The 26,978-nt window shown below is 41.1% G+C and overlaps 1 protein-coding gene across 1 annotated transcript; it reads left to right on the top strand.

Moving 5' to 3' along the window:
- Window positions 1-2: 2 nt before the first annotated feature.
- Window positions 3-26,978, top strand: si:dkey-49n23.1 (semaphorin-3D). The gene is made up of 18 exons (XM_062047321.1): window positions 3-137; window positions 1,712-1,815; window positions 3,300-3,454; window positions 5,148-5,210; window positions 5,281-5,400; window positions 5,696-5,786; window positions 8,675-8,800; window positions 8,900-9,042; window positions 9,120-9,234; window positions 11,231-11,300; window positions 11,387-11,531; window positions 11,616-11,838; window positions 12,186-12,274; window positions 18,367-18,408; window positions 20,028-20,185; window positions 21,817-21,881; window positions 22,966-23,096; window positions 26,428-26,978. The coding sequence occupies exons 2-18, from the start codon at window positions 1,716-1,718 to the stop codon at window positions 26,815-26,817; spliced, it is 2,226 nt and encodes a 741-aa protein (XP_061903305.1). The 5' UTR covers window positions 3-137; window positions 1,712-1,715; the 3' UTR covers window positions 26,818-26,978.

Genomic DNA, 26,978 nt, shown 5'->3' with positions numbered 1-26,978 from the left:
TGACCGTGAAGGCGGCACTCCTTAAACCAGGCACTCAGCTTTCACGTGCGCGTCACCACTGACATTACGGAGTGCAGGTTGTCTTTCTCTGACGTCATCGTTGTTCATGTGACGTCACTGTCACGCCAACTGAACAGGTGAGTTGTTATGAAATGTTTAATTACGAAATTTTACATTTTAAATGTTGGTTATTGTGAACTGGAGAAGGAGGATCGATGAGCAAGATGGTGCGTTCAGGAAACTGGGATTATGTCAATATAGAGATAAATGTACTTAATTAGTCAAATGTAGAGACATTTTGTCTTTCCTCAGGCAAAAGCAATGCTTTTTGGCAGTTGGAGAAACAGAAATCAATTTAATCTGGAATTGAACCTGGGAATTTTTGTATGAGGCGGTACAAAACACCATATTTAACCTATTCAATGATTTATGTTTATTTATTCAAGTGTTTATGTCTCTTGGGGTCTCACCATTGTAACTACCTTCCTGTTTCCTATGGTGTGCGCGTGCGCGTGCGCACACGTGTGTGTGCGTGTGTTTCTTTACGTGCCTATGGGAACATTTCAGCTTGCTATTGTTTCTTTGATGGAAAACTTTAACAACACAAATCAGTTCAATTTCCGACGGCACACAACAGTGACATCCATTATTAAAGATCACATTGAGATAAAATGACGCAGATTAGTAGCTAGAACTAAATCATTTAAAAAAATGTAAAGAATGAAATTCAAAATTTCACTTCAAAGGGACACAAACAATAATATCATGGTTTTTTTTCTATTTTTAATAGAGATGTCCGATAATGGCTTTTTTGCCGATATTCCGATATTGTCCAACTCTTAATTACCGATTCCGATATCAACCGATACCGATATATACAGTCGTGGAATTAACACATTATTATGCCTAATTTTGTTGTGATGCCCCGCTGGATGCATTAAACAATGTAACAAGGTTTTCCAAAATAAATCAACTCAAGTTATGGAAAAAAAGGGCAACATGGCACTGCCATATTTATTATTTAAGTCACAAAGTGCATTCTTTTTTTTTAACATGCCTCAAAACAGCAGCTTGGAATTTGGGACATGCTCTCCCTGAGAGAGCATGAGGAGGTTGAGGTGGGCGGGGTTGGGGGTGGGGGTGGGGGCGGGGGTAGCAGGGGGTGTATATTGTAGCGTCCCAGAAGAGTTAGTGCTGCAAGGGGTTCTGGGTATTTGTTCTGTTGTGTTTATGTTGTGTTACGGTGCGGATGTTCTCCCGAAATGTGTTTGTCATTCTTGTTTGGTGTGGGTTCACAGTGTGGCGCACATTTGTAACAGTGTTAAAGTTGTTTATACGGTCACCCTCAGTGTGACCTGTAGGGCTGTTGAGCAAGTATGCATTGCATTCACTTGTGTGTGTGAAAAACCGTAGATATTATGTGATTGGGCCGGCACGCAAAGGCAGTGCCTTTAAGGTGTATTGGCGCTCTGTACCTCTCCCTACGTCCGTGTACCACTCCGTACAGCGGCGTTTTAAAAAGTCATACATTTTACTTTTTGAAACCGATACCGATAATTTCCGATATCACATTTTAAAGCATTTATTGGCTGATAATAGCAGCAGTCCGATATTATCGGACATCTCTAATTTTTAATAAAGGCCACCACACATTCCTGCACACAAACACATTTGCATGGGAGTGACATCGATTTCTGTATCCTCTTCGAAGTGAGATGGCGGCGATTCTGTGGCTCCTCCCTCTGGCCGCGCTCACGGCTACAGCCGCAAACCCGCGCAGCCAAACGGGACCCCGGCTGCAGCTGTCGCATGAAGGTAGGAAATGTGCACGTTCCCATGGGAACAAGTAAACAACAACCCGGAGTGATGTGTGTTTAGCAGGACGCTAAACCACCACAACCATGCATGTGTATGCGTGTGTCCATTCACACAAATATTAATAATGATGGTGCATGTCCATGTACACAATGATTAATGCTGGTGGAGTATGTCCATTCACACAGTTACTAATAATGATGGAGCATGCCCATTCACACAATGATTAATGCTGCGAGAGTATTTCAATACACACAATTATTAATAATAATGGCATATGCTCATTCACACAATGATTAATGCTTGTAGTGTATGTCCATTCACACAAATATTAATATGATGCCCATTCACACAGTGATCAATTTCGGGTTAGTTTATGGTAATTCACACAATGATTAATGATGGTATTGTATGCCCATTCACACATTGAATAATGGTGGTGGTGTATGTTTGCTGACCCAATGGTTGATGGTGGTATGACTCCATAATGAAAAATGGTGGTGGTGTATTTTCAGTTCGATGAATGATGGCACTGTGTGTCCATTCTCACCATGATTGATATTGGAGGTGTACATGTGTGTTGACATAATGATTAAGGATGGTGGTGTACGTCGATTCACACAATGATTGATATTGGAGATGTATATGTTTGTTGACACAATGATTAATAATGGTAGTGTATGTCGATTCACTCGATGATTGATATTCGAGATGTATATGTTTGTTGACACAGTTATTAATGAGGATGGTGTATGTCCATTCACATGATAATTGATATTAGGGGTGAATGTTCGTTGACACAATAATTAATATAGTGGTTTATGTACGTTCATACAATAATTAGCGATGTTTGTTTCGGTCCCTTCACACAATAATTAATGATGGTGATGTATGTCCATTCACAGGATAATTGATATTGGAGGTGGATGTTCATTGACAAAATGATTAATAGAGTGGTGTATGTATGTTCATACAATATTTAATGATGTTTGTTTATGTCCCTTCACGCAATAATTAATGATGGTTATGTATGTCCATTCACACTTTGATTGTTGGTGGTGTTGGTGGTTGACACAATGATTAATGATAGTAATTGTTTATTTACACAATGGTAATGATGGTGGTGTAAGTCATTCTCACAACAATTAATGATTAATGATGGTGATATATTGTTTGTATATTCATACAATAATTAATGGTGGTGATGTTTTCTCATTCACACAAAGATTACTTGTGGCAATGCACAGTATGTCTGTTTAAAAAGTCATTATTTGTGGAGATGTTTGTATGTTTATTTTCACAATTATTAAAGATGGTGGTGTATGTCCATTCACACATTTATTATTGGTGGCATATTTAGATTGTCACAATGATTATCGATGGTGGTTTATGTTCATTCACACAATAGCAATGATGATGGTGTATGTCCATTCTCACAATGATTAATGAACAGTGAACAGAGTTGTTTGTGTTAAATTTGTCAGCACTGAAGAATAGCTCGGCGATCTACTGGGGGGAAGGCACCAGCGGGGGTTTCCAGGTGCTGCTGTTGGATGAGGATCAAGGCTGGTTGCTGGTTGGAGGAAAAGATCACATCCACCTGCTGAGGTCCCACAGAGTGGATCTTCCTTCGCAGGCGGTGAGTTATAAGCAATCACTTTTTAGAAGTGTATCCCAGCAGCTCATTTTAGTTGTATTTGCATTTTGCCAAGTGATACACTGATAGATGACATCATTTTGCAGCAGCCAATTACAAAACCCAAAACCAGAGAAGTTGGCACCTTGTGTAATTCGTAAATAAAAACAGAATACAATGATTTGCAAATCATTTCTTAACTTATATTTAATTTAATACACTGCAAAGGCAAGATATTTAATGTTCAAACTGAGAAACTTGTTTTTTTTTTGCAAATAATCATTAACTTAGAATTTAATGGCAGCAACACATTGCAAAAAAGTTGGCATAGGGGCATTTTTACCACTGTGTTACATGGCCTTTCCTTTTAACAACACTCAGTAAACGTTTGGGAACTGAGGAGACCAATTTTTGAAGCTTTTCAGGTGGAATTCTTTCCCATTCTTGCTTGATGTACAGCTTAAGTTGTTCAACAGTCCGTGGTATTTTAGGCTTCATATTGCGGCACACATTTTCAATAGGAGACAGGTCTGGACTACAGGCAGGCCAGTCTAGTACCCGCACTCTCTTACTATGAAGCCACGCTGTTGTAACGCGTGGCTTGGCGTTGACTTGCTGAAATAAGCAGGGGCGTCCATGATAACGTTGCTTGGATGGCAACACATGTTGCTCCAAATCTTGTATGTACCTTTTAGCATTAATGGTGCCTTCACAGATGTGTAAGTTACCCATGTCTTGGGCACTAATACACCCCCATACCATCACAGATGCTGGCTTTTCAACTTTGTACCTAGAACAATCCGGATGGTTCTTTTCGTCTTTGTTCCAAAGGACACGACATCCAAAGTTTCCAAAAACAATTTGAAATGTGGACTCGTCAGACCACAGAACGCTTTTCCACTTTGCATCAGTCCATCTTGGATGAGCTCGGGCCTGGCGGAGCCGGCGGCGTTTCTGGGTGTTGTTGATAAATGGCTTTGGCTTTGCATAGTAGAGTTTTATCTTGCACTTACAGATGTAGCGACAAACTGTAGTTACTGACAGTGGTTTTCTGAAGTGTTCCTGAGCCCATGTGGTGATATCCTTTACACACTGATGTCGCTTTTTGATGCAGACCCGCCTGAGGGATCAAAGGTCCGCAGTGATTTGTCCAGATTCTCTGAACCTTTTGATGATATTACGGACCGTAGATGGTGAATTCCCAAACTTTCTTGCAATAGCTCATTGAGAAATGTTGTTCTTAAACTGTTCAACAATTTGCTCACGCATTTGTTCAGAAAGTGGTGACCCTCGCCCCATCCTTGTTTGTGAATGACTGAGCATTTAATGGAAGCTGCTTTTATACCCAATCATGGCACCCACACTTTCCCAATTAGCCTGTTCACCTGTGGGATGTTCCAAATAAGTGTTTGATGAGCATTCCTCAACTTTATCAGTCTTTTTTGCCACTTGTGCCAGCTTTTTTGAAACATGTTGCAGGCATCAAATTCCAAATGAGCTAATATTTGCAACAAATAACAAAGTTTTCCAGTTTGAATGTTAAGTATCTTGTCTTTGCAGTGTATTCAACTGAATATAGGTTGAAAAGGATTTGCAAATCATTGTATTTTGTTTTTATTAACCATTTACACAACGTTCCAACTTCACCGGTTTTGGGTTTAGCACAAGTAACAATGCTGTCACGACTTGTACACAGGTGCACTGGCCGGCGGCCCAAAGAGACGTGCGCCACTGCCTCATGATCGGCAGAAGTCTGCAAGTGAGATGTCAGCATTTTGTTTGAGCGCTCCAACCGACGACAAAGTTCAACTTTTTGCTGTCCTTTTCAGAGCGAGTGTGCCAACTTTCTGCGTCTGCTCCAACCTTTCAACAAGACGCACGTTTACGTCTGCGCCACGGGTGCCTTCCATCCTCAGTGTGGCCTCCTCCAAGTCACGCTGGACACAGAGGTAATGCCAATTTCAAGCAGAAATTGTCAATCTTATGGTGTCTATTAAAAATATTATATGTTATAATGACCCTAGTGTGTGTATGTGAGTGGGAATGTTGTCTGTCTATCTGTGTTGGTTATGCAATGAGGTGGCGACTTGCCCAGGGTGTACCCCGCCTTCCGCCCGATTGTAGCTGAGATAGGCTCCAGCACCCCCCGCAACCCCCAAAAAGGGACAAGCGGTAGAAAAATGGATGGATGGATAATGACAATATTCATTTAACAAAAACATGGACTTACGTGTGTGTCAATAGGAGGCCTTGTCTCTGCTGTCTCACACAGTCGTATCCGGACAAGGAAAATGTCCGTACGGTCCCAGAGAGCCTTTCACTGCTCGACTGAGCGGTACGTACGTCTCGCCATTCCCATGCACACCAGACCCACCAATGCTCTGCGAGGTGTCTACATGGAAGAACATGTCTTTCTGCATCGTCTTGCTGACTTTGTCACACACACAGCTTGAAACGTGTTCATGGGTTCATGCTGTACCTGGCTGTGAAGTTGAGAGATAACATCAGCAACATAGTACAGTGATATTAATAGTCATAAACTTAACATGTCAGCAACTAGCTTTGGCCTGAACGTTCCTGAGCAGGCAAAAACCAGCAAAAATGACTGGATGACAGTGGTGAACGATACTGGAAATCCTACTGCCAATGGACAACACCATTGTCCTTGCAGAATGTTTTGGCTCCAATGTGGAAACGGAAGCTCCATCCATGGAAGCTCCATGTTTTTTTTTTTCATGATGATAGTTAAAATACTGGAAATTTACGTAGACGCTAATTAAAGTGTTCCCTAGCCGCAATGGAGTTCACTTACTACGGTATCAGATATTTAACGGGACCTATTATGAATTCTGTCCTTTCTGACATATTAATGTTGTTACACTGTTAAAGTTAAAGTCCCAACGATCGGCACACACACACCAGGTGTGGTGAAATTACCCTCTGCATGTGACCCATCCCCATGTTCACCCCCTGGGAGGTGAGGGGAGGAGCGAGCAGCAGCGGTGGCCGTGCTCGGGAATCATTTTGTTGATTTAACCCCCAATTCCAACCCTTGATGCTGAGTGCCAAGCAGGGAGGCAATGGGTCCCATTTTTATAATAATAATAATAAATAATGGATTAGATTTTATACCGCGCTTTTCTATTGTTAGATACTCAAAGCGCTCACAGAGAAGTGGGAACCCATCATTCATTCACACCTGGTGGTGGTAAGCTACATTTGTAGCCACAGCTGCCCTGGGGTAGACTGACGGAAGCAAGGCTGCCAGTTTGCGCCTACGGCCCCTCCGACCACCACCTATCATTCATTCATCATTCATTCACAAGTGTGAGCGGCACCGGGGGCAAGGGTGAAGTGTCCTGCCCAAGGACACAACGGCAGTGATTTGGATGTCAAGAGGCGGGGAGCGAACCTGCAACACTCAGGTTTCTGGCACGGCCGTTCTACCCACTACGCCATACCGCTTTATAGTCTTTGGTATGGCTCACGACCTTCCAGTCTCACTCTAACCACAAGGCCTCTGAGCAGGTTTGGATACCTAAACAATGCCAAAGAGTCAAATCATAAGGTTTGGATGGCGCCGTTCCCTGGATTCTGCAGTCTGGCTATGTTGTGACATCAGAGCGAGGTGGATGTACTTGAGACATTAGATCAAACGCTGAGCCAGAGGGGGAGGAGCATAATAACACTCAAGTGTGACATACAGTGACATAAATGCTGATAAAAGCTTTGTTTTGTTTGTGCAGAGTCTGAATCGATCAGCAAGTTTGCAGGTGTACCTAATGTTGTGACCGGGTGAATCTATGTAATTTTTATGAAGTTTATGTTATTGCCTCTTATGTAAGGGAATGTCCAGTTTTGTATTTTAGTTGTTATTTCTCCCTCTGTTGTATTGAGGTTATATTTCTGCGCTTTTATTGAGGTTTCTCCTTCCCTTGAGTTTGTGTCATCCAGCTGTGACGTAATCACTTCCTGAGCGCTGTCCCCCATACCTGTCTTCAGTTATTGATTAGTGTTCCCACCTGTTTTCTAGTCAATCATGCTCCTTATTTATACCTGTCTGGTCAGTTCGCAGGTGTGGTCCCATTGCTTGCTTCATGCAACAGCTTGTGTTTGTTTTTCTCCCTCTGTGACAAGTAAGGCTTTAGTTTTCCTGTGCGCTTTTCCTAGCTGCACGATCTCCTTTTGTTTCCTACTTTGTAACTTTGATTCGGGATTAAATAGACCTGCACGCTGCTTCCTCCTTGTTTTTTTGCATCCTGAGAAACACGACCTTTGCGAACTTTACAGTTTATATTTGACTGTCTGGGAAAAAATATTGCAGACGACTTCATGATATATAATTAAACAGTGGACATTTTCAAAAGATACATTCTGATGCTTTTGGAGAGGGTAGGGCGTGGTTTAATTTGCAATCTGGGAACGCCTTCAGAACCAAACATCATACAGACGGTCTCGAAAAACGAGTCATAAAAGTGACTGGGGAGCAAAATGTATGCAAAATTCACACCAAAGCATATCCAATACATATTATCTAGACTAAAAGTTCAAAGCCTCTAAGCCACAAGTGTCAAACTCAAGGCCCGGGGGGCAGTTCTGGCCTGCCACATCATTTTATGTGGCTCGCGAAAGCCTAGAAAAAATGGGTTTCAATAAAAAAAAGTTTTTTTTGTTTTTTTTACTAAATGCATTAGTTCTTTCAATTTTGACAGAAAAAAAATATGCATATTTTAAACTTTAATATTATCTGATCATGCCAATTATATTATTATATACAGTATTGCAAAACTATTTTTGTGAGATAAAAACAAATAGTTAAATATCTGCTTATCACCTTTATTTATGATTTCAAAGCAAGTTATACATTAAAAAAAATCTAATAATCAAATGCATATGCATTTAGAATAATCATGATTAATCACAGGTTATTACCCGCATGCATAATGTAAATTAATTTAAAAAAAGCGGCTCTCTGAAAGCAGTCGTTACTGTGATGTGGCCCTCAATGAAAATTAGTTTGACACTCCTGACCTAAGCTGTCAATGCGTTGTCCAGAACTGCTCTTAAGGTGTGGAGAAGTGAGGTTTACATAATGTAGCTTACTTTGTTAATTGAATATCATGAAAAATTCTCTTTTCTAAGACCGCACATGTTAATTATATTAATTTGTGTCTAATTCAAATGTGATGAGGTGCATAGTCAAGTGTTGTGCTTTCCCTTCAGACAACGATGTGTACGCTGGCACATCTCTGAATTTAATCGGAACCAATGCGGCCATCATTCGTACGTCCATCCAGGATGCCGGTCGGCATCTCCGCACGGAAGCTTATGACCAAAACTGGCTCAACGGTGACACACACACACACCTAACACGCTCACACATTCGTCTCACCTTCTCCAACATCCCTTGGTGACTCCCTTTGAACATGGACTTGTGTCTCATATCAGTGCCGGAGTTCGTGGGTTCCTTCTCCATTCCAGACACTCACAATCCTGATGACGACAAGATTTACTTCTTCTTCAGGGAGGCGGCTGTCGAGGCCAACCAGTGGGACAAGAGGGTCTACAGCCGAGTGGCTCGAGTTTGTAAGGTATGTGGACCTGGGTTCACCACAACCAAGGTTGGTTTGAGTATGCGCTTTTCCCACTTCCTGTCTCCTCTATCCAGAATGATGTAGGAGGCAAGCGGAGCCTGATCAATCGCTGGACCACATTCCTCAAAGCCAGACTAGTCTGTTCGGTGCCAGGTCCATCTGGAGTCGACACGCAATTTGATGAACTTGGTAATGCTTTTCCTTCCTGTTATCTTCTTATTATATTATGTTATTATCAAGTATTACAATGGAACCTCAATTTAAGAACTTAATTGGTTCTTAAACAGGGTTGGTAAATAGAAATGTTGTTTTATTGAAGCAACATTTCCCCATAAGAAACAATGTAAACATGAATAATGGGTTCCAATCTCGAAAAAGTCCATATTTACGTAATAATTGTACACTTTGAAAACATTATAAAGCACTATGCAGTACTGTATATCAAACATAATAACAAATGGGTGATGGATCAACTTTTGATTTAATAACAAAGCCAAAACAAAACAACAATAGCTGAACTTTCTTCATTTTCAGCCCGCCCTGCCGACACGCACACACACTGTCACTAGCCCTGTGGTGCACTCATAGTTTGAAATCACAAAACTCCTACATAGATTAGGAACAAAAAAATAAATTAATTTTACCTTGTTGTTTAATCTTCTACGAGTGCAGCGGAAGACAGTGGGGCATACTTGCCAACCTTGAGACCTCCGTTTCCGGGAGGTGGGGTGTGGGGGGTGGCGTGGTTGGGGGTGGGGCGGGGCGGGGCAGCGGTGTGGTTGGGGGCGGGTGGCGTGGTTGGGGGCGTGGTTGAGAGGGGAGGAGTATATTTACAGCTAGAATGCACCAACTCGAGTATTTCATATATATTTCATATATATATATATATATATATATATATATATATATATATATATATATATATATATATATATATATATATATATATATATATATATATATATGTATGAAATACTTGACTTTCAGTGAATTCTAGCTATATATATATATATATATATATATATATATATATATATATATATATATATATATATATATATATATATATATATTTATTTTATTATACATATAAATAAAAGAAATACTTGAATTTCAGTGTTCCGGAGGCTATCCAGTAGATGGCAGTATTGTCCTGTTTAAGAGTGTCACAACATTACTGTTTACGGCAGACGAACTGCTTTACGGTTGACGAAAATGTGACGCTGTTGTTGTGTGTTGTTACCGCGCTGGGAGGACGTTAATGAAACTGCCTAACAATAAACACATAAGAAACCAAGAACTCACCCTCGATCATTCTACAGTTATAACGTGATTGGGCAGGCACGCTGTTTATATCGTGGGAAAGCGGACGTGAAAACAGACTGTCGCCGCTGTCCCCACTAAGGTCCGCATGGAGCTGGAGGGGGCGTGGCCTCCAGCTCCGGTTGAATTCCGGGAGATTTTCGGGAGAAAATTTCTTCCGGGAGGTTTTCGGGAGAGGCGCTAAATTCCGGGAGTCTCCCGGAAAATCCGGGAGGGTTGGCAAGTATGCAGTGGGGACAACCCTGTGGATGTTTCCTGATGTTTCAAAACTATACATTGCTTGTCTATTGCTTTCTTTTGACTGATATCGAGCTAGAAAAACAAGGAAAATGTTGTGAAAAGGCTAAAAAACTGTTAAAAAGCACACAAAGTAGCACTGAACACAGTAGCTAACAGCAGCACACCGGAGATTGATCAGCCCGCCCACAATGGAGGTTCTGCCGGGCACACAATGGGTGGATGAAACGTTCATACACTGAAACAAGTTTCTTACACCAAAGCATATTTTTATTCGGTTTGTGCCTTGTAAATCGAAAAGTTTGTACCATAAGGGGTTCGTAAACAGATGTTCCACTGTACACTCATTTGCTTAGTCATTTATATTGATCTACATTGGATTAGGTTTTGATAATTGTATCAAAGTGGACACACATTTTACATTTTTCTTTATTCGAGCCTCGCTGGAGAAAGTTTGGACACCATTGCCTTAAAAGGGTAGATATTGTAGATATTGTGTGACACGACACACAGAACCAGACCACACTCATGCAGCTTTTTAGGGGTCACAAGCTTTGTCTACAAGTGTAAGGGTCTGTCCATTACTGTCCGCAAACTTACTTTTCCATTTTCCTTTTTTTTTTAGAAGATGTCTTCATCCTGGAGTCGAAGGACCCGCAAAACCCGATCATCTATGGAGTCTTTAAAACCTCCAGGTTGGTCCACCTTGACCCGTTCACACAGTTCACTTCAAGTGAGACTTTTAAGCTGCTTTGTTTCTACGTCTTCTTTCCTCCACCAGCTCGTTGTTTCGAGGCTCGGCCGTTTGCGTCTTCTCAATGTCATCGATTCGAGCGGCGTTCAACGGGCCGTTTGCTCATAAGGAAGGTCCCGACTATCGCTGGGTGGAGTACAAAGGCCGCATCCCGTACCCGAGACCTGGTGCTGTGAGTGTATATTGACCATCCACATTTGTGAAGTGAACATTGGAGTTTAGACACACTGGATGGTCTCTTTGATTTGTCCACCAGTGTCCCAGTGAAACCTATGACTCGCTCCACAAGTCCACTAAGGATTTCCCAGACGAGGTGGTGAGCTTCATCCGACAGCATCAGCTGATGTGGGAACCGGTCCTACCTCTGGGCGGCAGACCCATCTTAACTCGGGTCAATGTGTCCTACATGTTAACGAGGGTGGTGGTGGACAGGGTGGATACAGAGGACGGAACTTACGACGTCTTATTCCTGGGCACAGGTGAGCAGGAATGCGAGGGTTCAGTTGTTTTTTCTATAGCGCGGTGACCTGGAGCCTATCACAGCAGTTGTTGTGCGAGAGGCCAGGTATACCCCGGACTGGTCACGAGCCAATCAGAGGGCACGTATTGACCAGAAGTTTAAAATATTCAACTTTTTTGGCACTTTTTCACATGTTATCAGGTAATGAGTTTGCTGTAGGCTAGGAATGTAATGATAAGTGGTATTAATGATACACAGTGGTAAAACTCCCAACGGTTAGGATCACCGTTCTAAGTTAAAATTGTAGAAAATATGGAAAACAAACCTTCAACATGCGAATGTTTCATTTCTTTGTGCGTTCTGCAGATGATGGGAAGGTGCTGAAGGTAGCGTCCGAGGTCAAAGACACGTTGGAGAACGAGGAGCTCATTCTAGAAGAGTTAACGGTCTTCCAGGTGAGATCTAAGCGGTCTTATTATCCAAAAACAAGAAGGTTGATTTGTATTCGATGTTCAGGAAGTTTACATCACACACTTATTAAATTAAATTCAAAATGATAAAATGTATAGGGGTTCACCACTAATCAAAGATAAGAGAAGAATGACAAGAAAGAAGATAATTGATGAATACATTCAATTGGAGTCACGGTATAAGGCAAGTCAAGGCTATTTTATTTATAGAGCACATTTTGTACACAAGGCAATTTGATTGTTGAGTTTGCTTTACAGACAATTAAAATTAATAAATTAAAATAAGGAAAAATTATTTAAATTAAAATCAGAAAATACAATCATCATAAAAACAATCATAATTAATTAAAACTAATCAAATGCTGTAGATAAAATGCTTCTAGTTGTCATTTGCACAATTAAATACAAGTGGATTTGAACATATGTTTAATGTACTGTAAGATTTTTAGTTTAAATAAATCCAACAATGCAATTTTTTGTGGTCCCCTTTATTTAGAAAAGTACCGAAAAGTATCGAAATAATTTTGGTACCGGTACCAAAATATTGGTAACGGGACAACACTAGTACACAGTTATGTATGTCCATCCATCCATCCATCTTCCTCCGCTTATCCGAGGTCGGGTCGCGGGGGCAGCAGCCTAAGCAGGGAAGCCCAGACTTCCCTCTCCCCAGCCACTTCGTCCAGCTCTTCCCGGGGGATCCCGAGGCGTTCCCAGGCCAGCCGGGAGACATAGTCTTCCCAACGTGTCCTGGGTCTTCCCCGTGGCCTCTTACCGGTCGGACGTGCCCTAAACACCTTCCTAGGGAGGCGTTCGGGTGGCATCCTGACCAGATGCCCGAACCACCTCATCTGGCTCCTCTCGATGTGGAGGAGCAGTGGCTTTACTTTGAGCTCCTCCCGGATGACAGAGCTTCTCACCCTATCTCTAAGGGAGAGACCCGCCACCCGGCGGAGGAAACTCATTTCGGCCGCTTGTACCCGTGATCTTGTCCTTTCGGTCATAACCCAAAGCTCATGACCATAGGTGAGGATGGGAACGTAGATCAACCGGTAGATTGAGAGCTTTGCCTTGCGGCTCAGCTCCTTCTTCACCACAACAGACCGATACAGCGTGCGCATTACTGAAGACGCCGCACCGATCCGCCTGTCGATCTCACGATCCACTCTTCCCTCACTCGTGAACAAGACTCCGAGGTACTTGAACTCCTCCACTTGGGGCAAGATCTCCTCCCCAACCCGGAGATGGCACTCCACCCTTTTCCGGGCGAGAACCATGGACTCGGACTTGGAGGTGCTGATTCTCATCCCAGTCGCTTCACACTCAGCTGCGAACCGATCCAGTGAGAGCTGAAGATCCTGGCCAGATGAAGCCATCAGGACCACATCATCTGCAAAAAGCAGAGACCTAATCCTGCAGCCACCAAACCGGATCCCCTCAACGCCTTGACTGCGCCTAGAAATTCTGTCCATAAAAGTTATGAACAGAATCTGTGACAAAGGGCAGCCTTGGCGGAGTCCAACCCTCACTGGAAACGTGTCCGACTTACTGCCGGCGATGCGGACCAAGCTCTGACACTGATCATACAGGGAGCGGACCGCCACAATCAGACAGTCCGATACCCCATACTCTCTGAGCACTCCCCACAGGACTTCCCGAGGGACACGGTCGATTGCCTTCTCCAAGTCCACAAAACACATGTAGACTGGTTGGGCAAACTCCCATGCACCCTCAAGGACCCTGCCGAGAGTATAGAGCTGGTCCACATTTCCACGACCAGGACGAAAACCACACTGTTCCTCCTGAATCCGAGGTTCGACTATCCGGCGTAGCCTCCTCTCCAGCACACCTGAATAGACCTTACCAGGAAGGCTGAGGAGTGTGATCCCACGATAGTTATGTATGTATGTAGATAGTTATGTATGTATGTACAGAATAAATCATTTAAGTACAAACTACATATAATGGATAGAGAGTAACAGACACACAAGCTATGATATGAATATGCAAACTAAATGAGAGTACATAAATAATAGTACACAACCAACACCGTCACATGACTTCCATACGTCACATACACGCTGATGTTTAACAAAAGGACATTGAAAACTAGCGGCCTTACATGCACATTACACTCCTTTCACTCATGTGTGAGCAATGTTTTTCAGTCGTCTGTTGGTAAGCCTGCTCCTATTTAGTCCACGTGGAAAAAGGGTGGTGAGATAGTTTGTGGTGACGTATGACGCAATGACCCCCAGTCGTCTGCTTGGGAACAAACTGCACGTCTGACTTCCAAAGTCTGTTGGCCATCGACTTCAGGAAAAAGAGTCATGATAGGAGAGACTTCCCGGGCACAACCCAGGTGAAGGAAACCACAACAAAGAAACAGGAAACAAGTTGAACTTGAAAACAGGAAGTGAACCCCCATGGTCACTCATTTTAGCGGAGGTCCTTGAAAGATTTGCGAATGACCACATGCTTTCTGTAAATGCTGTGTTGTATTTTTTTGAGTGCACGTGAAACTAAACCAGGGGTCAGCAACCTGCGTGTGGCTCTTTAGCCTTCTTACTTTTAAATGTGCATTTGTCAAAAGAGTTCTGTAATTACTGACTTTTCGTGAGGCTATGAATGTTTCCTGACCATACTTGCCAACCTTGAGACCTCCGAATTCGAGAGATTTGGGTGGGCGGGGTCGGGGTGGGCGGTGCCGTGGGGCGGGGTTAAGAGGGGAAGAGTATATTTATAGCTAGAATTAACTGAAATTCAAGTATTTCTTACATATATATATATATAAATAAAATAAATACTTGACTTTAAGTGAATTCTAGCTATATATGTATATATACGTATTTTATTATATATATATATATATATATATATATATATATATATATATATATATATATATATATATATATATATATATATATATATATATATATATATATATATATATATATATATATATATAAAATAAATACTTGAATTTCAGTGTTCATTTATTTACACATATACACACACATAACACTCCTCTACTCATTGTTGTATTTGAAAGTGCAATGCTTTGCAGCCAGTAGCACAGCCTTTGAAGGAGCATAGGTATGGGCAGCATCTGTGAAATTTAATTTGCAGGAAAGGAGTGAATTTAGGGTTGAATTGTTCATCCTCGTTCTATTCTCTGTCACTCGTCGTCGCCATGACTGCCTCTTCTTCGTTCTTCGTCTCCTTGTTGCTGTGTGTGCAGTTGTGCACTCTCCAAAAGTCGTAGATGTTATAACGTGACTGGGTCGGCACGCTGTTTATATGAAGGAAAAGCAGACGTGCCGACAGGCTGTCCTCACTCAGGTCCGCATAGACCTGGAGGGGGTGTGCCTTAAGTCCGGCTGGAAATCGGTAGAAATTCGGGAGAATGGTTGTCCCGGGAGATTTTCGGGAGAGGCATTGAAATTCGGGAGTCTCCCGGAAAATTCGGGAGGGTTGTCAAGTATGGTCTTGACTGGTAATTGGATAAAACTAGCAAGGTCGCCGCCATATAGGATGTGGCAAGAGCGAATGAATGGAGAAGATTCATGTGCTGCATGGAATCGGTCCAAACCGGATTTCATGGAGATACATTTTGTATGCAAGACTGAATAAATACTTTTGATTTTATTCGGCCATTATAACATCGTTTTACAAAGAGAATTTGCTGACTTTGTTAGTACAATGAAGTCCTGCGCGTGACACTGTTCACTCGTGGTGAAACCAGCCTCCGAACAATAAAGAAAGGTGCGTTAGGCTCTACCCGCGTTCTTCGATTAAACCGGGGTCAGCAACCCGCGGCTCTTTAGTGGCTCGCTGGAGCATTTTAAAAAAAGGATTGAAAATGGAAAAAGATGGGGCGAAAATAATTATTCTGTTTTAGTATGTTTTTTGTTTGAGGACAAACATGACACAAACCTTCCCAATTGTAAGAAAGCCCACTGTTCAATATGTTTGTGTGTTCAGTGTGTATGCTTCACTGATTTGTCCTACTAATTTCGGCGGTTCTTGAACTCACCATAGTGTGGACTGTGACGCAACAGTTTGTTTACATGTAAAATCTTCCACTCCTCCTTTGTCTCATTTTGTCCACCAAAAGTTTCATGCTGTGCGTCAATGCACAAAGGTGCGCTTTGTTGATGTTATTGACTTGTCGGAGTGCTAATCAGGCATATTTGGTCAGTGCATGACTGCAAGCTAATCAATGCTAACATGCTATTTAGGCTAGCTGTATGTACATATTGCATCATTAGGCTTCATTTGTAGGTATATTTGAGCTTATTTAATATCCTTTACTTTTATCCTCTTTGTGTATTATTTAGTTGTGCATGTCTCATGACACATTATCGGTATGTAATATTGGCTGAATTTCAGATGTTTGTGTGCCATGTTGTTCCAGACCATAGAAAACATTACCTAGCTTGCCAAAGATTGTAATAAATCTATTAAATGAACACATCTTGCTGTTTCCTTTAACTTGGACACACACATATATACCTTTCATTTCCAGGAGTTATCTCACCTTCTGAGTAGCCTCTGATTTACTAATGGTTTCTAATGTTGTAAAAATGTGTAGAATAATCATAACATTTCAACATTTCTGTCAACAAAGATTTGCTTCAGCCTGCAACACATAGTCAATTTGATAGTAGGCTATTATTGCTAATATAGACACTTACGTCATGTGTTGCCTTCATTATAACACTTATATACGGCTGTTCATTTTTTGTAGCTCCAGACGGATTAGTTTTTTGTATTTTTGGTCCAATATGGCTCTTTCAACGTTTTGGGTTGCCGACCCCTGGATTAAACAGTCAGAGGCCAGGACTTCCTTGAACAATTTTAACAACATTTATTTTGCAAAGGTCACAGGCTTAGGTGGCATTTGTATGATCGCATTAAATGAGCCTCGATCAATGATTCTTCATTCTTTTTATAGTCCATGCAAAACAAAGTCCGTCTGGGCCGGATAACGTCATGGTCGCACGAAGGTGGGGGCGAGTCCAAGGGATAATAGTCCAGGTGACTTTGGCACAACAAGACCATCAGGAGGCGCCTTGGTGGAGCCATCCGTCGATAAGAGAGGGTTGTGTACGTCATTAAAACTATAGGATGGGTAAAATTAGTTTTAAGTTTACGAGGACATAGCAAGTCAATGTTATAACAGTATTAGGAATAGCCACAATAGGTTCATGGTGTTCTCACAATAAGAAGGCCTTACTAGGAGTCAGTGCTCCAGACAGAGCAAAGGTTGAAGAGGAAGGATGAAAAGAGTGAGTGCATTTAAGTGTATATTTACTACAATATTCTACGTTTTGTCCATTTCCTTGTATTAGTTTACGGTGCTTACTTGCCACATCCAATATGGCGGACGCATTGACGTATTGCGGCAACGGGCTGACCATTTTTATGAGGCGTCTATTTGACGGATTTGAGAGTAAAATAGAGTTTAGCTCTACGTAGACAGATTATTTTGCCTATGCTGTAAATTTAAAAAAAGAATAATGCTTTTAAAAGTTAAAAGCTATGTTATTTTTATACGTAAATTAGGATGTGTGGAAGTTGCTGCCTGGCAGTTCCACTGTAGACACGGCACAAGAGCCAGGCGTGCAGTTTTTAACAAAGGTTTTAATGTACATAGGTTTTTATCCAAAGTCTTTCTCCCCCAGAACGTGACTTTTCAGTCACGTCCATATCCTCTCTCTCCTGCTCCCGGCCGCTTACTGTTAAAGACAACAGATGATTAGATTAACACGTACCACCTGTGAAATCTAATCACCTGCCAGCTGTGTCTCGCCGTCAGCACTGCCACACCCCCGTCTGATGGTGCTCTGTCCTCAGCATCATGGACAAAGGCGGTGACCTTTGCTCCTGCAGGCAGCGCTGGCCACATCTTCCTCCACAGGATGAAAAAATTTAAAATCTGGGATAGAGTCAAGCCGTAAACTTTGAAGCGTGCTGTGGCAAGAAACTGTACTGTACTAAAAAAAAGAGGTGCAATTTATAACACATTGTCAGGGATGTCTTTCACACTTTTTTTTGTGTCTGTCCTCCAGAGTCCTGCTGCGATTCTTAGCATGAAGCTCTCCAGCAAGAAAGTAAGTTCCTTTATGGATAGTTTAATCATTAAACCAGGGGTGCCAAAACTTTTTCCACTAAGTTCCACAGACTGACAAATCAAAGGATGCGGGTGCCATTATAGTTAAAGTTAAAGTACCAATGATTGTCACACACACACTAGGTGTGGTGAAATTTGTCCTCTGCATTTGACCCATCCCCTTGTTCACCCCCTGGGAGGTGAGGGGAGCGGTGGGCAGCAGCGGTGGCCGCACCCGGGAATCATTTTTGGTGATTTAACCCCCAATTCCAACCCTTGATGCTGAGTGCCGAGCAGGGAGGTAATGGGTCCCATTTTTATAGTCTTTGGTATGACTCGGCCGGGGTTTGAACTCACAACATACCGATCTCAGGGCGGACACTAACCACTAGGCCACTGAGTAGGTTAGTAGTTTTCACCTTCAAAACCAGTACAATATATAGTTGTTTTTTTCCAAAGAACTAGAAAATGCAATTTCTTTATAAAATTCTTCTGAATGCTGAAGAGCCAAAACCGAACTGAAATGCTAACATTTAGCATCCTGGGCAGATAGCGACAATTAACAAAAGATATGAGCAAAATGACCTAAAAAGAATCTCTCATGCTTTTTTAACATGCTAACAATAGCATGCTTAGAGAAATACCAAAATATCACACTGACACTATATGCTTAGGGGCGGTATGGCGTAGTGGGTAGAGCGGCCGTGCCAGAAACCTGAGGGTTGCAGGTTCGCTCCCCGCCTCTTGACATCCAAATCGCTGCCGTTGTGTCCTTGGGCAGGATACTTCACCCTTGCCCCTGGTGCCGCTCACACTGGTGAATGAATGATGAATGACTGATAGGTGGTGGTCGGAGGGGCCGTAGGCGCAAACTGGCAGCCTCGCCTCCGTCAGTCTACCCCAATGCAGCTGTGGCTACAAATGTAGCTTACCACCACCAGGTGTGAATGAATGATGGGTTCCCACTTCTCTGTGAGCGCTTTGAGTATCTAATAATAGAAAAGCGCGATATAAAATCTAATCCATCATCATCATATACCTGCTAAATGAGCGGAAATATCTAGCATGCTAAAATGCTAACTGTTACGTGCGTGACGTACCAAAATAAATTACTCTGAGGTGTGTAGCTGCTAATCTGCTAACATCATCATGCATTAAGTACTAAAATATGACCGAGTTGAAAAAGCTAGCATATTAACATTAGCATGCTAACAGGTATTATTTGTTAAGTTAAAAAAAATTTGACGCTGAGGTTTATACGTGCAAAATTAACAAAAAAGCTAGCATGCAAATATTAAAATGCTAATGATTGTGGCGCTAAAAAATTAGCTGCAGGCGGCAAATGGCCCTGGGCCGCACTTTGGACAACTCTGCAGAATTGGGGGTTAAATCACCAAAAATTCTTCCCGGGCGTGGCCACCGCTGCTGCTCACTGCTCCCAGGGGGTGATCAAGGGTGATGGGTCAAATGCAGACAATAATTTTGCCTCACCTAGTGTGTGTGTGACAATCATTGGTACTTTAACTTTAACTTATTAAACCATCAATATGTATATTTGTTAGATATTGATTATGAACATATATCATGTACATATATAGATTTTGTTCTCGTCCCTCACAGCAACAGCTGTATGTGGTCAGTGAAGGGGGCGTGGCCCAGCTGGCGTTCCAGAGGTGCGAGTTGTACGGCAAAGACTGCACAGACTGTCGCTTGGCCAGAGACCCGTACTGCATCTGGGACGGACAGACCTGCTCCAGATACTTTGCCTCCAGCAAAAGGTAGATACAAAGATGGTTCCTGTGATTGACGATGTGTGAACGCCACAATTTTGTACAAACAGCACCAGCGTAGAACGGAGGACTGAGTTGTTCTGCCAATATTCCACTTTCGAAGGGACGGTCAGGGTCGTAACAGAACCAGAATGATGGGTCAGGGGTGGGGAAGTTTTTAAGTACTTCTCTGGACGACAATTATTTGCAGAACCTTCTTCCGTAAAAGACGCGACTGATGGTTTAACACTGTAAACAAGTAACCACGCCAAATCAACAGGGGGTGGCACACAAAACAACAGAAACATTGTAAACAAAATTTGTCATCATTGTGACTGACTGTATTAACGTGTGTTAGGTGAGATGGAGCACGCCCGGCCCTCTCTGGGGGCGGGGTCAATAGCACAGATCTCATCTCAGAGGGTTGGCGGCGTCCAATGCCATATGGCCTGCCATTTGAGCGTCAAATGTCGGCCAAGTGGATTCCACCACTGAGTAGATGTCTTGTCAACGTGCGCAGGGATCGTTTTTTGTGGATGTTGGAAATGACTACAATTCAAAATTAAATTGTGATTTTATATTAATGTGATTTTTCATCTTTTTAACTTTTCTACATTTTAATACCCAATTCAATTAGCACAAAATAGATGTTATAGGGTGCCTATGAAACTTCTTATTCATCCAGGTCATTGTATTCTCAGGGCATTCAATCGATCACAACTGGACTGTTCGTTTTGTCTTAGAGGATGGTTTCGCCTCTCATCCAAGTAGGCATCATCAGTTCATGCTCATAGAGCTGACCGATCTAAGTCTAAGACTAGATCTGACCTAGCTAAGTCTAAAACTAGAGGATATCAATCTAAGTCTAACACTAGATCTGACCTATCTAAATCTAAAACTAGAGGTGAGCAATCTAAGTCTAAGACTAGATCTGACCTATCCAAATCTATAAGATTGGTCTCATGCTCATAGAGCTGACCAATCTAAGTCTAAGACTAGATCTGACCTAGCTAAGTCTAAAACTAGAGGATATCAATCTAAGTCTAAGACTAGATCTGACCAATCTAAAACTAGAGGTGATCAATCTAAGTCTAAGACTAGGTCGGACCTATCTAAATCTAAAATAAGATCTGACCAATCAAAGTCTAAGACTTGATCTGACCTGTCTAAGTCTAAAACTAAAGGGGACCAATCTAAGTCTATGACTAGATCTGACCAACAATCTAACTCGAAAACGAGATCTGAACAATGTAACTCTAAAACGAGATGTGACCAATCTAAGTCTGAGACTAGATTTTGACTAATCTAAGTCTAGGAGCAGGAACTGATGAAGCCTACTAGGCTGAGCATAATCAGCATTGCACAAACCTATAGATACAGTTACACTGAAAAGTAAATAAGAATTGGACGTAATAAACAACTATAATGTTTATTTTTTTATTATTTTTTTTAAGATGGCATCTGCAATAAAGTTCACTGCCTGAGGGGAGCATACAGTTCATATTTCATACAACGTTCAAGTGTTTTGAATTATGTCTGAACTGTATGTGTGTGCGTGTGTGTGTGTGTGTGTGTGTGTGTGTGTGTGTGTGTGTGTGTGTGTGTGTGTGTGTGTGTGTGTGTGTGTGTGTGTGTGTCAGGAGGGCACGGACACAGGACACAACGTATGGCGACCCCTGGAGTCATTGTCCAATCACAGATGGCCGTAAGGAGTCTTGTCTGTAATGTGATTATACAAAACCCAAAACCAGTGAAGTTGGCACGTTGTGTAAATCATAAATAAAAACAGAATACAATGATTTGCAAATCCTTTTCAGCTTATATTCAATTAAATAAACTGCAGAGACAATTACTTAATGTTCGAACTGGAGTCCAGAGGACACGACTTCCGCAGTTTCCAAAAACAATTTGAAATGTGTACTCGTCAGACCACAGAAAACTTTTCCACTTTGTATCAGTACATTTTAGATGAGCTCGGGCCCAGCGAAGCCGGTGGCGTTTCTGGGTGTTGTTGATAAATGGCTTTGGCTTTACATAGTAGAGTTTTTTAACTTGCACTTACAGATGTAGCGACCAGCTGTAGTTACTGACAGTGGTTTTCTAAAGTGTTCCTGATCCCATGTGGTGATATCCTTTACACACTGATGTCGTTTTTTGATGCAGTACCGCCTGAGGGATCCAAGGTCACGGGCATTCAATGTTACGTGCAGTGATTTCTTTAGATTCTCTGAACCTTTTGATGATATCACAGACTGTAGATGGTGAAATCCCTAAATTCCTTGAAAAAGCTCGTTGACAAATGTTCTTCTTAAACTGTTCAACAATTTGCTCACGCATTTGTTCACAAAGTGGTTTCTCTCGCCCCATCCTTGTTTGTGAATGACTGAGCATTTCATGGAAGCTGCTTTTATACCCAATCATGGCACCCACCTGTTCCCAATTAGCCTGTTCACCTGTGGGATGTTCCAAATAAGTGTTTGATGAGCATTCCTCAACTTTCTCAGTCTTTTTCGCCACAACAAACATGTTGCAGGCATCGAATTCCAAATGAGCTAATATTTGCAAAAAATAACAAAGTTTACCAGTTCGAACTTTAAGTATCTTGTCTTTGCAGTCTATTCAATTGAATATAGGTTGAAAAGGATTTGCAAATCATTGTATTCTGTTTTTATTTACGATTTACACAACGTGCCAACTTAACTGGTATTGGGTTTTGTACTTGAGTCACGATTGACCTACTCTTGATCCTTCACATATACCCCATTGTCGTGAATATGTTTGTCATTTAGACTGGGACTCTGTGGAGGTCAAGGTTGTGTATGGCGTGGAGGGAAACACGTCCTTCATGGAGTGCGTCCCTCGCTCGCCACGAGCTCAACTCAGGTGGACGCTGCAGCAGCAGAATGAACAAAGTCATCTGGTAAGTCACACAATTGACTTCCTCCACACTCTTGCACAGTACAAAAACATGACGCCTGCTTATATTTGGCCCATAGGTTTCAATGTATAAATTCCAGCTGGACCGTGATCCTAAATAGGACACGCGCTATAGAACAGGAATGAAATTCAAAGTGTGGGTGAATGAGAAAGAACCAGGATTCATTTCCTTACTAAATCTGTAACATAAATATATATATTGGGCTGTCAAACAATTAAAATATTTATCGCAGTTTGTTATAGTTAACTCTAATCACAGATACTGTAGATTTTCATCATTAATGAGTGTTCCTTAGACAGATAATTTTAAAGTTTTTAACACCATGACTGTACAAATAGTTTGCTTCAATTAAATGTTTTTTTTTTAAAACATTATGCTTTTTAAACCGCTCAACACAATATGGACATAAACACACATTTAATGAAAAAAATAAAAAATACCTGACGTGCATTAGTATCTTGTCAGATTTTGTAGAATTACAGAATTTGTATTCCTGCTGTAGGAGCACTTACATTCAGAGGAGAGGAGCGGAGTTACACCATTTTTAGATACCACTTTTGCACATTAATAGCACAAAATGTGGATTGTTACGATCATGGTTTGATTGTCAAAGATGTTTGGTAATGTAATCTGCGATATTTTTACCTGAAAAAATGTCTCTGATGTTCTGTACATTTCATGCTGTACAAGTAAATGGTACTCCGATCTCTGCATAACAAAGTCTTAACCTTCTCTATATATAGTTAAAATGTCATATTCAGCCTGCTAAACATTACTGTACTGTAAAAGATAACATTATGCGACACACACCAATGACACACACCGGCAGCACTCAATCCAATATGCAATTTGAGACCTTTAGCAATATGGAATATAAAAATCTGGAATTATAGAATAGTATAGATCCGGACATCCATTTTTTCTCCCACATCAGGAATAATTGTTTTTATTATACTGACGAACAATATAAAGACAGCATTGAATCCGACAACAAACTGTCAATCATTAATTTCAACATCATAAGCTTATCCGCAAACTACACCAACGTCAAACAGTTTTTGGATCAATTCAACGATCCATTCAAAGTGATTGTTATCTCACAGACTTGGATTGTAAATAGGAAAGGAATGGACTTTGATCTACGAGGATATGAACTAAACTACATAAACAGAACCAACAAGAACGGAGGAGGAGTAGCTGTGTATGTGATGAAGGACTTACAATACCATGTGGTAAAAAACATGTAATTTAAGATTGATAATATTTTGGAATTTATAACTATTGAAATGTGTAATTGAAAGAGCAAAAACGTACTAATCAGCTGTATATATAGGACGCCTCAGTCAAGCACTAAAATGTTTGACCACTGTATTAAGGCAACATTCACTGGAATCAACCAGAAAATATTTTTTTAAGTGGTGACTTCAACATTGACCTCTTGAACCCCAATAAGCTACATGACATGGACAATTTCATAGATACCATGTATTGCATGAGTTTATATTAAAAAATCAAAAAGCCCAGCAAAATCACAAATCACTGTACCACACTTATTGATAATATTTTTACTAACGATTTTGATAACGATACTACAAGTGGTCTGCTAATATCTGATATTAGTGATCGTCTACCAGATTTCACAATCTATGATGGAAACTACAAGTAGAGGAACATGGATGACAAACAGACATTTAAAAGATTATGTACAGATGACAGTATGACCACTTTAAAGAATCATCTCAAAGAACAACGATGGGATAATGTGTACAGTGAAAATGATGTAAACGAAGCATATGGTAATTTTTTCAGTACTTTCATGACGCTTTACGATAAACATTGTCCATGGAAACAATCAAGTAGGAAGCAGAAAAAGAACAATCAACCATGGATAACAAAAAGACTGAACATGTATGTAATAAAAAAAATCTATTATATAGAACATTTATAACACAAAAATCTATAGAGGCAGAAAATAGGTATAAAAAGAATAAAAATAAGCTAACCAACATTTTATGAACATGTAAAAAATAATATAACAGTCATTTATTAAACAAGAACAAAAATAACATGAGAGCTCCATGGGGCATACTCAATAGTATCATTAAAAACAGCCCTGAGAAAGATGATCCTAAATACTCCACAGATGGAAACGTAACAAACGACAATATGAACAAAGTAGTGGAACACTTTAATAATTACTTTGTAAATATTGGAACTAACCTTGAGCAAAGGATTCCAGTTACCGGGTCAGTTGAAGACTGGTATGACTCTATAGATAGAAATCCCATTCCCTATGTTCCTCGTTAATGTGACAAAAGAGGAAATAATCAAAATTGTAAAGAAATGCAAATCCAAGATTTTAACTGATTGGCACGGAATTGATATGAAAGCGATAAAAAAGTTATTGAAGAAATTTCAAAGACTTTAACATATATTAGCAATCTGTCATTTAAAACTGCAAAAAAGTCCCCCAAAAATGAAAATAGCAAAAGTAGTACCAATTTATAAGACTGGAAACAAACACCAATTTACAAACTATAGATCTGTTTTTTTTACTGCCACAGTTTTCAAAAATAATTGAAAAAATATTCAACAACAGATTAGACAAATTCATTAATAAAAATGGAACACTCACAGACAACCAATATGGATACAGAGCTAACATTTTAACATTGATGGCATTATTCGAAATAACAGAGGAAATGACCAACGCAATAGATGGTTAACAGTGTGCAGCAGCAGTATTTATGGATCTAAGGAAAGCATTTGACACAATTAATCATATCTTAATTACAAAATTAGAATGATATGGCATCAGAAGCCTGGTCTTAAACTGTATAAGAAGCTATTTAACCAACAGGACGCAATACGTGAAACTAGGTGAAACTATATCAACAGAGCTAGAGATATCTTGCGGCGTACCCCAGGGATCAATACTGGGACCAAAATTGTTCAATCTTTATATAAACAACATTTGTAAAGTTACAAAGGACATAAAGTTAGTATTATTTGCAGACGACACGACTGCTTTTTGTTCAGGAGAGAACACACAGAAGCTAATACAAATAATAACAGAAGAAATTAATAAATTAAAGAGATGGTTTGTATCTTTCAATCTCAGTAACACAAAAATAACGCTATTCGGTAGCAGTAGAAGGGAAAGTCAAACACGAGTACAAATAGACGGTGTAGATATTGAATGGGTAAAATAAGTTAAAAAAATTTGAGGGGGGGTTGTTTTGAATTTGCAAGAATTGTCGCAAAATCCACACCTGTATAAATGGAAATGAATAAAATGCCTGTTTTTCCTCAGCTTCGTCTGTGCGACGACGAGAGTCACGTCCACACAGAGAGAGGGTTGCTGGTTCAACGCCTCAAACTGGCCGACGATGGCGTCTACACCTGCACTAGCGCCGAACTCTCCAACAACCGCGTTGTGAGCCGCTATCGCCTTTACGTCATTCCCGCTCAACGCCTCCACGCTGCCCGCGGCCGCCCTACCGTCCACCGGCTGCAGCCTCAAGTCCCGCCCGCTGCTGCTTCGTCTCTGCCGCACCGCAGCTGGCCCACAAGCCCCAAGGACCAGAACAAGGTGGAGCAATATTGCGAGCAGCTGTGGTTCCGAGAGAAACGGCGGCAACAGAAGATCTTTGCGCTGAAACTGAAGCATGGCAGTAGAAAAAGTCGTGTGAGGAGGAACTAGACACATGACATGAGAACCTGAGATCAGTCAGGTCCTGTGAACATGGCACTCATGGACTGATGGAGAACATAAACAAGTTCACATGCCCTGTATTTTATGTAGCTATGTATGTATGTATGGCCAACAGACTTTGCTAAAATATGTTATTCTACTAAAACAAA

The sequence above is a fragment of the Entelurus aequoreus genome, linkage group LG01, assembly GCF_033978785.1.
Source record: "Entelurus aequoreus isolate RoL-2023_Sb linkage group LG01, RoL_Eaeq_v1.1, whole genome shotgun sequence".
Classification (NCBI taxonomy): Eukaryota; Metazoa; Chordata; class Actinopteri; order Syngnathiformes; family Syngnathidae; genus Entelurus; species Entelurus aequoreus.
This window is presented reverse-complemented; position numbering and strand designations above follow the sequence as displayed.